Here is a 15,449-nt window from a genome sequence, read left to right as displayed (position 1 = left end):
TTGACTCTTTGTGACCCCATGGACTATACAGTCCATGGAATTCTCCAGGCCAGAATATTGAAGTGGGGAGCCTTTCCCTTCTCCAGGGGACCTTCCCAACCCAGGGATCAAACCCAGGTCTCCCAAATTATAGGCGGATACTTTACCAGCTGAGCCACAAGGGAAGCCCTAAATATTTATATAGATATGTAGTTAATCTCAGTGGGTCCTGCTTTTCTATTCAGTCCATCCTTTTTTTTTCCTTTAATTTTGGTTACACTGTGTGGCTTGTGGGATCTTAGTTTCCCAACCAGAACGAGGGATTGAACCCAGGCCACGGCAGTTAGAGTGCCTAATCCTAACCACTAGACTACCAGGGAACTCCCAGTCCATCCTTATTTTTATGGTCACTTTTAAGTGTGGCTACTCCTTGTATGGGGCTTCCCAGGCGGCTCAGTGGTAAAGAATCCACCTGCCAAGCAGGAGATGTGGGTTCCATTCCTGGGTGTGGAGATCCCTTGGAGAAGGGAATGGCAACCCGCTCCAGTATTCTTGCCTGGGAATTCCCGCAGACAGAGGAGCCTGGTGGGCTGCAGTCCCTGGAGTCACAAAAGAGTCAGATATGACTTAGTGACTAACACAACAAAGTAAACAACTTCTTGTATGTAAAGATGATAATGAATCAAGTAATAGGTTAGTTTTAATTAGTGTTCCTTTAAAGTCTATCATAAACCTAATTACCTCAGTTACTTTTTTTCCTTCTTTGCCTTTGTCTGTGTTAGTGGCCATTTCTACATCTGTGGTCGTTGTTTTATTTTAACCTTTCTCATTTCCTAATTCTTAATCTACTTTAATGTATATATAATAATGAAAATAACTACCAGAGATTAGGTCAGGTAGTTTATTAAATGTAATCCTTTCTACAGCTTTTACAAAGGTAATTCTATGAGTCTGCTCAAGCTGCCATAACAAAAGACCACAGACTGACTGGGTAGCTTATAAACAATAGAAATTTATTTTCTTACAGTTCTAAGAGTCCAGGTTTCTGCTGAGGACTCTCTTGCTGGCTTTTTGCTATGTGCTCACAAGGCTTTTCCTTGGGGAGGAAGGGAAGGAGGGAGAAGAGGAAAGAGAGGTTGAAGTTTTCTAGTCTCTTTTCAAAACACTAATCCTATGGGATCAGACCCCATCCTTATGACATACCTCATTTCACCTGAACTATTTCCATAGAGGCCTCATTTCCAAATGTAACCACACTAGAAATTAAGCAAACACTTGATTCATTATGGTAATATTATTCCCATGTTGTGGATGAAGAAATTGAGACCAGTTTACTTTTGTCCAGTGAAGAGGTAGTAAGTGGCAGAATCAGGATCTGATCTGATCTCTGACTGCAAATCTCCTGGTATTTCTCATCAACACTGTGGTCAACCTACTGTGCCCTTTTCCAATGTTTTTACTCATGGACACAGTCACACTTAAGGTGTTACTTTTGCTTAGAATTGATCCATTGAAAAAATTTTCAAACTGGGGCTTTCCTTCTGACTCTAACTGATTTGTCTTCTACCCCCTTACTTCTGTTTAACCAAGTTTTTATCCTGGTTAAACAGGACTAAGGTGTTAGAAGACAAATTGGTGGCTCAGATGGTAAAGAATTTGCCCGCGATGCAGGAGACCTGAGTTTGATCCCTGGAGAAGGAAGTGGCAACCCACTCCAGTATTCTTGACTGGGGAATCCCATGGACAAAGGAGCCTGGTGGGCCACTGTGCATGTGGTCACAAAGAGTTGGACATGACTGAGTAACACCTTCTTTCACTTTGGGAAACTCAGCAGGGGCCATGAGACTGGAAAAGGTCAGCTTTCATTCCACTCTCAAGAAGGGCAATGCCAAAGAATATTCAAACTACCGTACAGTTGTGCTCATTTCACATCCTAGCAAGGTTATGCTCAGAATCCTTCAAGCTAGGTAGGCTTCAGCAGTACATGAACTGAGAACTTCCAGATGTACATGCTGGGTTTAGAAAAGGCAAAGATCAAATTGCCAACATTTGTTGGACCATAGAGAAAGCAAGGGAATTCCAGAAAAACATCTACTTCTGCTTCATTGACTATGGTAAAAGCCTTTGACTGTGTGGATCACAACACACTGTGGAAAATTCTTAAAAGAAATGGGACTACCAAACCACCTTATTGGTCTCCTGAGAAACCTGTATGCATGTCAAGAAGCAACAGTTGGAACCGGACATGAAACAACTGTTTGATTATTTGGGTCTTTTGTGTTTCCATACACATTTAAAAATTGTTTGTTTTAGTTCTATGCCATTGGTAATTTGATAGGAATCCAATTGCATTGGAATCTATAGGGTATTATGGTCATTTTAACATAATTCTTCCAGTTCATGAACACAGTGTGTCTTTCCATGTGTTTGTGTCATCTTGAGCTTCTTTCATCCATGTCTTACAGTTTTCCAAGTATAGGTCTTTTACCTTCCTTAAGTAGGTTTTTTCCTAGGTATTTTATTCTTTTTGACATGATTGTTAATGGGAATGTTTCCTTAATTTCTCTGCTAGTGTGCTGTTAGTGTATACAAATGCAACAGATTTCTGTGTATTAATTTTATATCCTACAGCTTTACTGTATTCATTGATAAGCTCTAGTAGATATTTGGTGGCATCTTTATGATTTTCTTTGTATAGTATCCTGTCATCTGCAAACAGTGATTTCTTTTAAAGAGCAGAAGTTTTAAATTTTTGTGAAATCTACTTTATCCATTTTTTTCCTTTAATGGTATGTTTATGCAGTGTTTTGTTTAAGAAACCTTTGCTTATCTCAAGGTTGCAAAGACTTTTTTCATATATATGTGCATATATATAATTTGTAATAATTTATATTATGTATATTGTTGAAGTCATATCTTAGGTTTAGATTTATGATCCATTTTGAGTTAATTTTTGTGTATGGTGTGAGCTGTTCTTAAAACTTGCTACCTCATTTCAGTTTTTTTTTTTCTTTCTTTCTTAAAATCTTATGGATAAACACATGCCTGTATGGTTTGCATTGCAAAAGCTGTTTCAGGGGAGACTGGAATTTACATATCTTGTTCTCCAGAATGACTATGACTTCAATAATGCTGCCACAACAGTGAGTGGGGCTTTATTAACTTGGCGACTGAAAGAGTCGGAGTTTGGTAAAATTATGAGAAAGTTTGCCATTATTCTGATCAAGTTTTAGAGTAGAATTTAAAAAGTATGTTTGGTTTATAAAAGTATCCCTGAGGAGTATTTGTTTGGAGTAGTAAGGAAAGGTATTATGTACATGTGTTGGCACACGTATGTCTGTTTTATATACATTAGCAACGTGATTTTCTCTTAGTTATCCATAAGAAGGAAAAGGCAAACTACAAAAGATGTATATGTCCATGCACATGGAGATTATTCCCGTCTTATGAGCTAATGGGAAGATGGAAGAAAAGTGCTGGGTAGCTGCATTTGGGACAGAATATGAGATGTTTCCTGTTCATGACATCATCTGTCTTGTGGGAGCTCTTCCTAAGTGAATAAGTTGGATGACTTTTTATGCATAACCTTGTCTCAGCTGAATGGTATTCGTGTGTTTCCATTTAGCCTCCTTCAGGTTCGGTCTTCTTATGTGCAGAATGAGGTGACCAAACTTCACTAATGTATTTTCCAAACTTTTTTCATTCATGTGTCGTCTTTATAACTTTAGCCATGTCTATGTAGTATCCATAGTGTTGTTCACTGGAGATTTTTCTTTAAATTGATTTCTCTTTTTAAAAAGAAATTGTATGTTCCTACTCTAAATGGAAAATGGTATATAATAACATAATGCATTGTAGGTTATATCTGCCGATATATCATTTAAAATTGTCTCATGTGCCACTTGGGTGGCACACTACCACTACCACTCTGAGAAAACAACCTACTCCCTTATCTTGGTGGTTCTTTTCTGTCTTTTTTTTTTTTGTTTGTTTTGTTTTTGAGCATTCTTTTTTTTTTTTTTTTAATTTTAAAATCTTTAATTCTTACATGCATTCCCAAACATGAACCCCCCTCCCACCTCCCGCCCCATAACATCTTTCTGGGTCATCCCCATGCACCAGCCCCAAGCATGCTGCATCCTGCGTCAGACATAGACTGGCGATTCAATTCACATGATAGTATACATGTTAGAATGTCTTGAACACTTCAGGTTGCTTTACTTTGCTCATATAGTTGAGATTCTTTGTTGACGTTTTCTTGTTGGCCTCCACCATATAACAAACACTAGTTCAATTTAATAGTCAAAGTTTGAACAGCCATTTTTATAGACCTTTGCTATATTAACCTATCTGTCTTAGTAGATTAAAATTTTATATCTTGTTTTACATTTTCTAAAAAATTAATAATCACAGTAAACATGATATATATACTCTTGTGCTGAGCATTGGTTTAGAAGGAGAACTTCAAAACTGAAAAATTATTAGGTTGGTACAAAATTGTGGTTTCAGACCGTGAATTTTAAATCATTATAAGTATTAGCTCAAACACATCTTTATTAATCAAAATAAGAACCATTACAATCAATACATTCTTGCCATCAAAAAATAAGTCTATTTATTTTTGTAGCATAAAAATCTGCTTCGGGAGTCAGTGAACTCTTGGAAAGCATTTTTTGCATTGTTCTGCTGGTTGTCAAGAAGCTTGAAGAAGTAGTATTCGGTTGGCGAGAGGTCATGAATATGCTGGATGAGGCAGAACTTTGTAGCGCAGTTTGTGCAACTTTTGAAACATTGATTGGCGACGTGTAGCTAGGCGTTGTCTATGGAAGAATTGGGCCCTTTCTGTTGACCCATGCCAGCTGCAGGCATTGCAGTTTTCAGGGTACCTCATTGATGTGCTGAGCATACTTCTCAGATGTAATGGTTTCACCAGAGCTCCGAAGGCTGTGGTGGAGCAGACTGGCAGCACCAGTGACCATGACCTTTTTTGGTGCAGGTTTGGCTTTGGGAAGTGCTTTAGAGTTTCTTGTCCAGCCATTGAGCTGGTCGTCACCAGTTGTCATGTAAAATCCACTTTTGTTGCAGGTCATAATCCGATTGAGAAATGTTTCAGTTGTTTCGTAGAGTAAGAGAAAATGACACTTCAAAATGACAATTTTTTTGATTTCCGGTCAGTTCACAAGGCACACGCTTATAGAGCCTTTTCACCTTTCCAATTTGCTGCAAATGCTGAATGACCGTAGAATGGTTGATGTTGAGTTTTTTGGCAACTTCTCGTGTAGTTGTAAGAGGATCAGCTTCGATGATGCTCTCAGCTGGTCGTTGTCAGTTTCCGATGGCTGACCACTATGCTCCTCACCTTCAAGGTTATTGTCTCGTTTGCAAAACTTCTTGAACCACCCCTGCACTGTACGTTGGTTAGCAGTTCCTGGGCCAAACACATTGTCGATGTTGTGAGCTGTCTCCGCTGCTTTATGACCCATTTTGAACTCAAATAAGAAAATCCCTCAAATTTGCTTTTTGTCTAACATCATCTCCATAGTCTAGGATAAATATAAAATAAACAGCAATAATAAATCATAAGCAGAAAACCATAAAGCAGGAAATTCACATTAAAATGATATATAGTATAACCACATTTATTTAGAATGTATTCCGATATCAAACACCAAGTTTCAACAATGCAAAAACTGCAGTTACTTTTGCACCAACCTAATACATGGCTCAGTGAACTAAACACAGAAATATAGTCATGAGATTAAATGATAGAAGGATGGGACCACCACATTTTTCAGGGATCAGTTTTGTGCTACTTACCTTTTTTAGATAAGACATTAAAGAGTTCCATTTGTTTAGAATGCAGCTAATTTGTAACTGAATTTTAAAGGTATGTTGGTCTTAAAAAAATTTTTTTTTAACGACGTAATGTGTGCTTTTAGATTTCTTCAGAGGCCCCACAGTATCAAATATCCGCCTGGCTGGTTTAGAGTACGTTCTACACTTCACTGCCCTGAATGGGAAGATTTACTTTCGAAGCTATAAGTAAGTGCATTTACATGTTTTTATTAATCATCAAGGTTAGCATTTTAGTGTGACTGTTTAATAGAGCTCAAACTGAGAATTGGTGTCTGACCAGAAGTTTATTTGGAGAGTTTGCAAAATAGCAGTGACAAATAGCTCTGTGCTGATCCTCAGGTCTGTCACTCCTCTGCTAACTTCTGCCTCTCAGAAACCCTGCTTTTCCACGACTCTGAAGCCTCAGACACTTTCTCTGAGCTCAAAACACATATTCAGTCTTGACTTGCCCTGCTTTTATGCAGTATTTCCTTATTTTTCTTGACTGGACTTAGAGTACCAAGCTACAAGTCTTAAGCCAGCTAAAGCAAATCTCAAAACCCTGAGTCTAAAAAAATGGAGTTGAAGGGAATAAGAACATTCAATGACTAGATTCATTTTACCTTCATTCTCCAGCCCAGGCCTTCTACCTTACCCCCAGCACAATATAAATATAAATCTGAACAAGCTGATTTTGTTTTCATTAAAAATCTAATGACATGTTACAACTGAGCATTTGAGGTAAGCATAACTTTTTCCCCCTGGTATTTAAAATAAAGTTCTAGCACTGATGATGGAGCCCACACTTTGCTAAAGAATACATTGACTCCCACAAACTGCCTATACATTGACATCAGAGTGGCATCTGTGTTGCACTGTGCCGTGGCGGTGCAGCCTGAGTGCTGGCAGCCCGGGCTTGGGAGTGTCTTCTATGCAAGTGTGCTATTTGTACGGCTGTGTGTGGACTTCAGCATTTCATCCATGGTTTTAATTTTGTTTTTGTCTCAATGGAATACGTGATTGACCAGCTTGTGTCCAGTGAACATCTAAATGAACTAAATGTTCACCTGTTTTTTTTTTTGGTCAGTAATTTCCATCTTTTTCTCAAGTGTGTATGGAGTCAGAGATATTCAGTTCTTTTCACCCCATGAATGGTACCTCTATTTCTGTGTTTCTGTGTTTTGTTTTTTTTTCTTATAAATAGTTGAGATTGAAAGCCCCTGTAGTCTGTTGTTTGAACTTTCAAACTTGGTTTTGGGACTTTTAAGAACTAAAAGCCTAACTAAACTATTTATGATATTTTGACTCCACTTATTTAGTGTAAATAGAATGCTAGAGTTTTGAGTAAAAAGAATAGATATGCAACAAGCAATGATGGTTTCCTGTATAGCACAGAAAACTGTAGTCAATATCTTGTGATAACCTATAATAGAAAATAATTTCAAAGATAATATATGTGTATAACTGAATCACCTTGCTGTGTACCTGAAATATAGTAAGTCAACTATACTTCAATAAAAAATATATATATATTAAGAAAAAAGAGTGTATACAAAATAGGTGACTCCTATGTATAGAGCAAGAAATGAAAGATGAAAACTCACTAACAAAATCTTTGTGAAAACTTATGTTAAACAGGGAGACCCTGGGGATACGGTGGAACTAAAAATGTAAAGATAAAAATCTTTGAGAAAGAGAAATGGATAGTAATAATAATCTAAAACTCTTTCATGGTGAACAATTTCAAAGAAAGTATTCTCTTATGTCAGAACTTATGTTTAGTGAGATTTTCCTGGTGGTCAGTGGTTAAGACTCTGTGCTTCCAATGCTGGGTGTGTAGGTTCAATCCCTGGTTGGGGAGATAAGATCTCACATGCTGCACGGCACATCCAAAAGTTGTTTTGTTTTTTTTTTTAATTGTATTTAGTGAAAGGAAAAATTAATTTGTAAAAGAAAAGAAAGGTATTAAAAAAAAAACAAAGCAAAATGGACAGAAAATTAGTAAATCAGACTTAAGAACAAGGATAGATTGACAGTGTAACTATAAATAACCATCCACCCACTTACTTTAAGAAGTATATTATTGTTGAAATGCATCTCCCATTGAAAAAAAAAAGATTTGAATTTTTAAAATTAGAAACCCTGCTGTAAAATTTTAATCCCAGGTTTTCATATCTATATCCCCTAATACCTGTTAGCTATTGACTTGAAATAGAAAATGGACATTGTGATTGAGAGCAAGCTGCTAGTGGGAGAATCCCTCTATGTGGATTAGCTTAGCCTCCTAGGGCTGTGCTCTGCTTAGGAGAGGAAGAGGTGGTCCCTGGAATGAGCATCAGCTCTGAGCCTAGTGACCTGGCTCTGTGCCAGGCTTCACCACAGAACATGGTCAGGTCACCTCTCAGGACTTCTGTTTTTTCTTTGCAAAGTGTAGTGATACCATGTAGGTAATTCTGAGGTACCTCTGAGATAGATAATTCTCCTTTTTTCAGAGGGAGAGAGGTGCAGACAGAGGTAGGAATGTGCCAGAAAAGAGTTTCTGTCCTCGTGTGGCTTCTCAGGATTCTCACAGGCTGCTCTTGGGTGTCCTGCCCTCTTCCAGCCGGCCTATAGGCAGAGTTAAGGTGATAGTTAATGTGTGTACGCAGTCACTTGGTCGTATCCCACTCTGCGACCCCATTGACTGTAGCTCGCCAGGCTCCTCTGTCCATGGAATTTTCCAGATAGGATTACTGCAGTGGGTTGCCATCTCCTACTCTAGGGGACTTCCCGACCCTGGGATCAAACCTGAGTCTCCTCTGTTTGCAGGCAGATTTTTTACCACTGCACCATGGCGGGGAACCCCAGTAGTTAATATTGACACTTATTAGCTTGTGAAGATGAATAAGGATTATAAAATGGTTTTGTGCTTTTTGGATGAAAAGAACTGTGAGTATGAAATTACATTAATAGAAATTTTGACCAGACCTTTTGGGGAAATTAATCATAGTGTTACTGGCATCTTCCTGTGTATCCAATAATAATTAATTCCTTAGAGAATTTTGTTCACTGTAGGGCCAGAACTATTAATATGAAACAGAAGATCTTTAATAACTGCCATGTATGCCTTTGCCATGGCATCGGGTAGGTTTTATGGGGAGAAATATGCAGAACAGGAAGTATTAGCATACCTTAAAAAGCAAACATTCTGGGCAGGGAGTTTAAGTACTGAAAACAGAAGAGAGGGATGTGAAAGGAAGAAAGATAAGGAAATTACAATTTAAACAAGAGGGTAATGCCAGTCTTTCTCAAGAAATAGGCAAGTCGTGCGTATATACATATAGAGATTTCCGATTAACATGTCTAATAGCCTAAACCCATCTGAGAGGGAAGGAACTGGGTTCTGTTTGTCTTTGTATCCCTGCATTGTGTACCATCTAGTCTCCCAGAACTGAAAGTCATGTTTGATTTAGAGCTTATAGGGAAACAAAAAACAGAGCTTGAGGTTAGGATCTGAGATGGAGATTTACATGGGGTGTAAATATTCTGGGCAGTAGTAGGTATTTGACTGGAGATACGAAAGCCTAGAATAAAAATGTCTGCTTTAAAAAGAAGTGCAGTGTTTATGATGGCATTGAGGGTAAAGGAAATGGTTTTAATTTTATTTTTTAAGAGTTGATATTTAATAGAGTCTTCATGTATTTTCCTTAGTACAATCACAAAAATCCTTTATAAATTCTCTTAATACATTTCCTCTGAGAAAGTGTAAATAGATGGTTGTTTGTTTTTTTTTTTAAAGATTAACATTTAATGATTTTAGATTCTAGATTTCATGATTAAATTCTGTTAATGAAAAGATGATAGCTCTATCACGAGAAACCATATGCAGAGAACTGAAAGCTGGAGGAAGTTTCCTTCTATTTCTATCAAGTAGAAATAGAATAATAAGCATACTCAATGAAGTGATTAAGATCATCCACACATACTGTCTAGTATGGCACTATAATTAATTCATCAGTAAGTAGCAGCATATGTAGTTACATGGAAACAATCTTACTAACTTTCTATACTGCTCAAAAGATTACTCTGTTGGGAGGACACTTGCATAAATAAAAAGGTCCTTGGGTAATCGGACTCCATCAGGCATGCCATGAACTGTTCTGTATTGACAGGTTTTCCATTTAGCTGAAATTAGCATTTTAAGTGGCGAAGGAAATGGCAACCCACTCCAGTATTCTTTCCTGGAGACTACCGTGGACACAGGAGCCTGGTGGGCTGCTGTCCATAGGGTCACACAGAGTCGGACACGACTGAAGCAACTTAGCATGCATGCATGCATTGGAGAAAGAAACGGCAACCCACCCCAGTATTCTTGCCTGGAGAATCCCAGGGACAGAGGAGCCTGGTGGGCTGCCGTCTGTGGGGTCGCACAGAATCGGACATAACTGAAGCGACTTAGCAGCAGCAGCAGCAGCAGCATTTTAAGTGGCAGAAGTTTTTTTCATTGAAATTTTATGTATGTGATTTCCTTGATTTCTTAAGTTAATCTACTGAACACAAGGTATTAATCAAGATTTAGTCTTTTTTTTTTTTTTCATTTATTTTGTTGGCTGCTTCACTCGGTGTACAGGGATCTTAGTTCTCCAACCAGAGAGTGGACTCATGCTCCCTGCAGTGGAAGTGTGGAGTGCTAGCCACTGGCCCACCAGGGAATTCCCAAGATTTAGTCTTGATACGAGTTCAGCATGATAAATACAGTTTATTTGAGATATGAAAGATGTAGAGGCGATTGCAGAATAAAAAATAAAAACCTGTGATATAAAAGAGTTACATGGTCACTGCCCCTGTATGCTTTGAGTGAAATATTAAGGACAATGGCATGATGTCAGCCATCTTCAGCTCCTAAAAATGTTTTCCCCTCAGTAGGCCAGAGACAAGCCTTCCCTCAGGTCTCTTCTCCCAGAATCCCCATGAGGAGAGTGGCTTAAGAGCCGTTGTTTAAGCTCCTTTTTTCCCTGTGCTTGCTCCCTTAAAGCCCCATACTAACATTTATTTTATCTTTTAATGTTTGTATGTTTTTGTTTGTTTAACATTTCTGCTCTTTACATATCCTAGGCTGTGGGGTTTTTTGTTTCGTTTTTCCTTTTTGCCTTGTTTAGTTGAGTGTGAACTACTGTGTCTGATACAGCATACCTATCTCTGTGACTCTTGCAGAAGCCAGTAAAAGCACTTCCTGTAAGTGGACTGTATTGGTTGGTTGTCTTCATGTGACGCAGGGCTTTTAATAAGGTTTTACACATTTCAGTCCTGCTTCCTGGTATTTTCTTATTCCTGGGTATTACTTACTCTGCTTTCCTCTTCTTTCTCTTCTCTGTGTCACTTGTTACTTCTTTCTCATCCTGACTTTTATGTGAAAAGGCTCATCTTTTCTGAACATTATTATTTAGTCCTTTTCTGTGTGGAGATCTGGTCACTGTAACAAATTTGAGTCTTTCAGCACAAATAACCTTCAAGTCTTTGAGCAGTTCTTACAATGTCACTCCCCCAAAAAAGAATTAAATGAATCTCCCTTCTTCCCCGCACTGTATTCTTCATATGCTTTCGGATCCAAGGTTATTTATACATATGGTATCCAGAAAGTCATGGTTTTGTTACGTTCATTCCGATCTATAGAGATCAGTGTCTGTGCTTTGGAGAAAAGTTGATTCTGAATGGATCTTAGAGAAATAAGAATTTGTTAATTATGTAAATATAATGTCTTAAAGATCCACTTAAAATTGTTAATATAATTATGTAAACCTTAAATAAAGACGTCAAATGAAAGATTCCACTTCTTAGGAGACTATCTGTATATAAAGTATTAAAATTAGGCTTTCCAAACATTTTGTTATTTTATGGAACTATAATTCTCTAGAACAAAAGTATTTGGAGGAATGGGATTTTGATTATCAAAGTCAAAGCAACATTTGTTTTTGCGATTTCATAAAGGTTGCTGTTGAAGAAATCTGGCTGTAGAATACCACGGATTGAATTGGAAGAGATGGGACCCTCGTTGGATTTGGTTCTGAGGCGGACACACCTAGCATCAGATGACCTTTATAAATTATCTATGAAAATGCCCAAAGCCCTGAAGGTACATGACTTGCAGATTGGTGCCATGTTTATTTGTATATTCCTCTCTTCTTTCCAAAAAGGATTTGTAGCATATTACATTAAAGGACATATATAAACAGATCAATATAATAGATAAAATTAGACTTTCAGAGCCAAAGAAAGAAGGAAGAAGCAAATAAGCCAATCATAAAGGATAATAAAATTGTAGAAACCAAGCATCAAGTGTTGCTGAGTGCTTCCTGGTAGCCAAGACTGCCAGTTTTCAGCAAAAATAGGTCTCATTTTGGGCATTGTGAAAATGTAATTTCAAGCCTAGGATGTATAACCCATACTTCCATAAAATGTATTTTGACTTTTGAATGGTTTTAAAAAGCAAGTAGAAATGGCATCTCTGGAATGCCAGTAAATATTTGAAATGATAGTCATAATCCTTAAGCTAAACATAAGAACTTCTCTCGGTGCATGACAATGATTAGTTTCTTAGGTTGAAGTTGTTAAACAATAGTTGTTGTACACTAGATTTTTATCAGTTCATAATAGTAGACTCAACTGTTTTTTCATATATTACTATTTCATAGCCAAAGAAGAAGAAAAATATCTCTCATGATACTTTTGGTACAACTTATGGAAGAATTCATATGCAAAAGCAAGACCTAAGCAAACTACAAACCAGGAAAATGAAGGGGCTGAAGAAGCGACCTGCAGAAAGGAAAGCAGAAGATGAGGAGAACAAATCAAAGAGAATTAAAAAGAATTGATGGAATTTAGCCAATAGCTGCATTTTTATTGTAGTTATGAAGCATCCATTGTTTCAGAGTTTCTTATAAGATGTTATTATATATTTTTATAACGATAATTTACCTAAACTATATATATTATATACATTATGAACAGTAACATACTAGTGTTAGGTTGAAAGTTATACTCTTACTGGAGATATTATACCCAGGTATGCCATTTTCTTTCTGTGATGTGACATTACCCTCTGCCTACGCCCTACAATGTCCCCTGTCTCATTGGGTGGATAAGTGAGGAAGGATCCCCAGAACAACCAGTGGTATTTTAGAGAATTTTGAGTTAAGCCTTAGATAAAGGGAAGAAGTCATGGAAAGTGTAAATGTTCCAAAGTAACTGTATACATGCTCAGTGTGAGCTGCCTGGAAACGTGACCCCATCTCCCAGCATATACCTACAACCTGACTTTCCTGTTGTTCTGCCTAAAATTCGACCAGAGATTCATTTTGAGATTTTAAGCTTTATGTCTTAGAACATAAATCTCTGAGATGTCTACTACCCGACATATTGCCTTACTACTGATTATTTTAATTTCAAGAGATTCTACTACTAAATGAAGCCTTATCCATCTTCTCAGAGAGAAAAGAAGTTTTGCTAAGGGTCAAAGTGAGAAAAGAGGAATGGTAAGTTAAGGCAGAGGACATTTGAGGGTACCAGGTAGCCCTAGGTAAAGGGCACACGAAGGCCCTGGGTGTTTACATACTGAGTAGGAGTAAGTCAAAGCCAAACAGCTTGTTTTGAAATTTTCTTGAAGACTGGCCCTGTGCCTAGAAAAATGGCAAAAGGCTTTCTACTTCCTATTCCTAGTATTGCAAACTTGTTTTCCCTAAATGTAAATTTTAGTTTCCTTGATTGAGTCCCTGGCAAAAAGGCTCCTTTACACAACCCAATTATGCTGTATAAGAACAAACATACATAAACCATGGTGTGTTATATGAAATAGAAATGCTTTTGTTTTCAATTCCATGTCAAGGAGCTCCTCCATGTCTTTGTGTGTGCATGCATTTATATGAGTTTGCTGACACTAAGCAAAAACTGGAATCTCAATTTTACTTTCTTTATCCTTTCTCTTTTGTAAACCCATTCCTTAGCCTTCCCTCTCCCCATCCCTTTCCAGATGGATGGCTGATACTCTCCTCTTAAAAGGAGGGCGTTAGTATCACTTATGTGCACTTGCTGCTTGATTATACATTGTTTTTCTTTTTTTTTTTTTGGCTTCTTGTTGCAGAACACAGGTTCTAGGCACACAGGCTTCAGTAGCGGCAGCACTCAGGCTTAATAGTTGTGGCACATGAGCTTGGTTGCTCCAAGGCATGTGGAATCTTCCCAGACCAGGGATCAAACCTGTGTCCCCTACGTTGGCAGGTGGATTCTTATCCACTGCACCATCAAGGAAGTCCTTGATTATAAATTTAACCAAGACTACATAATTTTAGACCTGAAAAAAGAAAAGTGAAAGTGAAAGTCACTCAGTTGTGTCCGACTTTGTGACCCCATGGACTATACAGTCCATGGAATTCTCCAGGTCAGAATACTGGAGTGAGTAGCCTTTCCCTTCTCCACTAGATCTAGACCTGAAGTAGGCAGATTATGTCTAAATGGAGAGAGAGGGTTAAATTAAAACGATTCATGTCCTGCTATCTACAAGTAGATGGACAATAGTTGGGGAGAAAGGGAGTCATGAAAGGAGCATCAGTAATGATAGTATAGTCTTTGCCCAGTGCTTGACCCCTGACAGGTCCAACTAACACTGATGAAGACAGTGATTCAGGAGGCAAAGCAATGGGCCCTTTTCACCAGTCACTTACAAGAAGGACCCTCTGCCATATTGAATGGCTGTTATAACGTGATGCCATCTTGGGCCTGTTCAGCGCCTCCTGTCCTTCAGCTGACCCTACCTAGGGTTGTACTGTGGTGGCTTTGTAGTGAATAGATACTGTTTAGTGATCATTAGGTCCAGGTGGCCTCTGTACTCTTTATTATTGTTAGGCTCCAAACAATAATGAAGACCTTTGGCTGACGTATTCCCAGTACCCAAGAGACTAGTTACCCGTTCATAAATCTTGACTTTGGAACGCACTTCCTGTTTTCCAAGCACGTACCCTCATACCCTAGGTTAACTATAAAAATCTCCAGTGTTTCCGGATGTCATCCATCCCATCCTACCCTCTAAGTAAACTACCCTATAATCTGATCGCATGAAGTGTCCAGCCTCATTTTTTGGTCTCAAGATATTTTCTCAGTTTGGTGGCCGTGTTTTGTTCTTTCTGTCCAATAACACCTTGACCCCTCTCCATCAGGAAGACCTGCCTCAGCATTTCAACCGATCTTAATGTAAAGATCGCCACATTTTCTGCAGATGTGATGTCTTGAAAGTTTTTGTTGTTTTAATCAGTAACCTTCAGAGGTAGTGAAGGACAGGGAAGCCTGTCATGCTGCAGTCCATGGGGTTGTAAAGAGTTGGATACAATTTAGCTACTGAACAGCAATAAACAGCTTGTTTCCTGTGCAGTTTTTTTAGTCTTTGAATCTTCTTCATAAGAGAATATTACATAGTATTACTGAAATCTAACTCAAAGACTTTTTGTTGTAGTTGTCAACTATCTGGAACTCTTGATTCACCATTTATATCATTTTTGTGGGAAGTGCATTTTAATTTCCATTTGTCCTTGAACATTAGAACACATACATTGATTGGAGAATATGTATCCATTTCAGTAAAGGTAGTAAGTTCCCTGTCCTAAGTT

At 38.0% G+C, this 15,449-nt stretch overlaps 1 protein-coding gene across 1 annotated transcript in view; it reads left to right on the top strand.

The window, feature by feature from the left end:
- RPF2 (ribosome production factor 2 homolog) overlaps positions 1-15,213 on the top strand; it is a 36,492-nt gene extending 21,279 nt beyond the window's left edge. The window contains exons 8-10 of the mRNA XM_069598130.1: positions 5,919-6,021; positions 11,782-11,926; positions 12,486-15,213. Of these exons, the coding sequence (XP_069454231.1) occupies positions 5,919-6,021; positions 11,782-11,926; positions 12,486-12,665 (428 nt within the window). The 3' untranslated portion in view covers positions 12,666-15,213. The remainder of the gene's footprint in view (positions 1-5,918; positions 6,022-11,781; positions 11,927-12,485) is intronic.
- The last annotated feature ends 236 nt before the right edge of the window (positions 15,214-15,449 follow it).

Source organism: Ovis canadensis, chromosome 8, assembly GCF_042477335.2.
Source record: "Ovis canadensis isolate MfBH-ARS-UI-01 breed Bighorn chromosome 8, ARS-UI_OviCan_v2, whole genome shotgun sequence".
NCBI lineage: Eukaryota > Metazoa > Chordata > Mammalia > Artiodactyla > Bovidae > Ovis > Ovis canadensis.
Note: the sequence above shows the minus strand (reverse complement) of the source record. Positions and strands in the feature narration are given on the sequence as shown.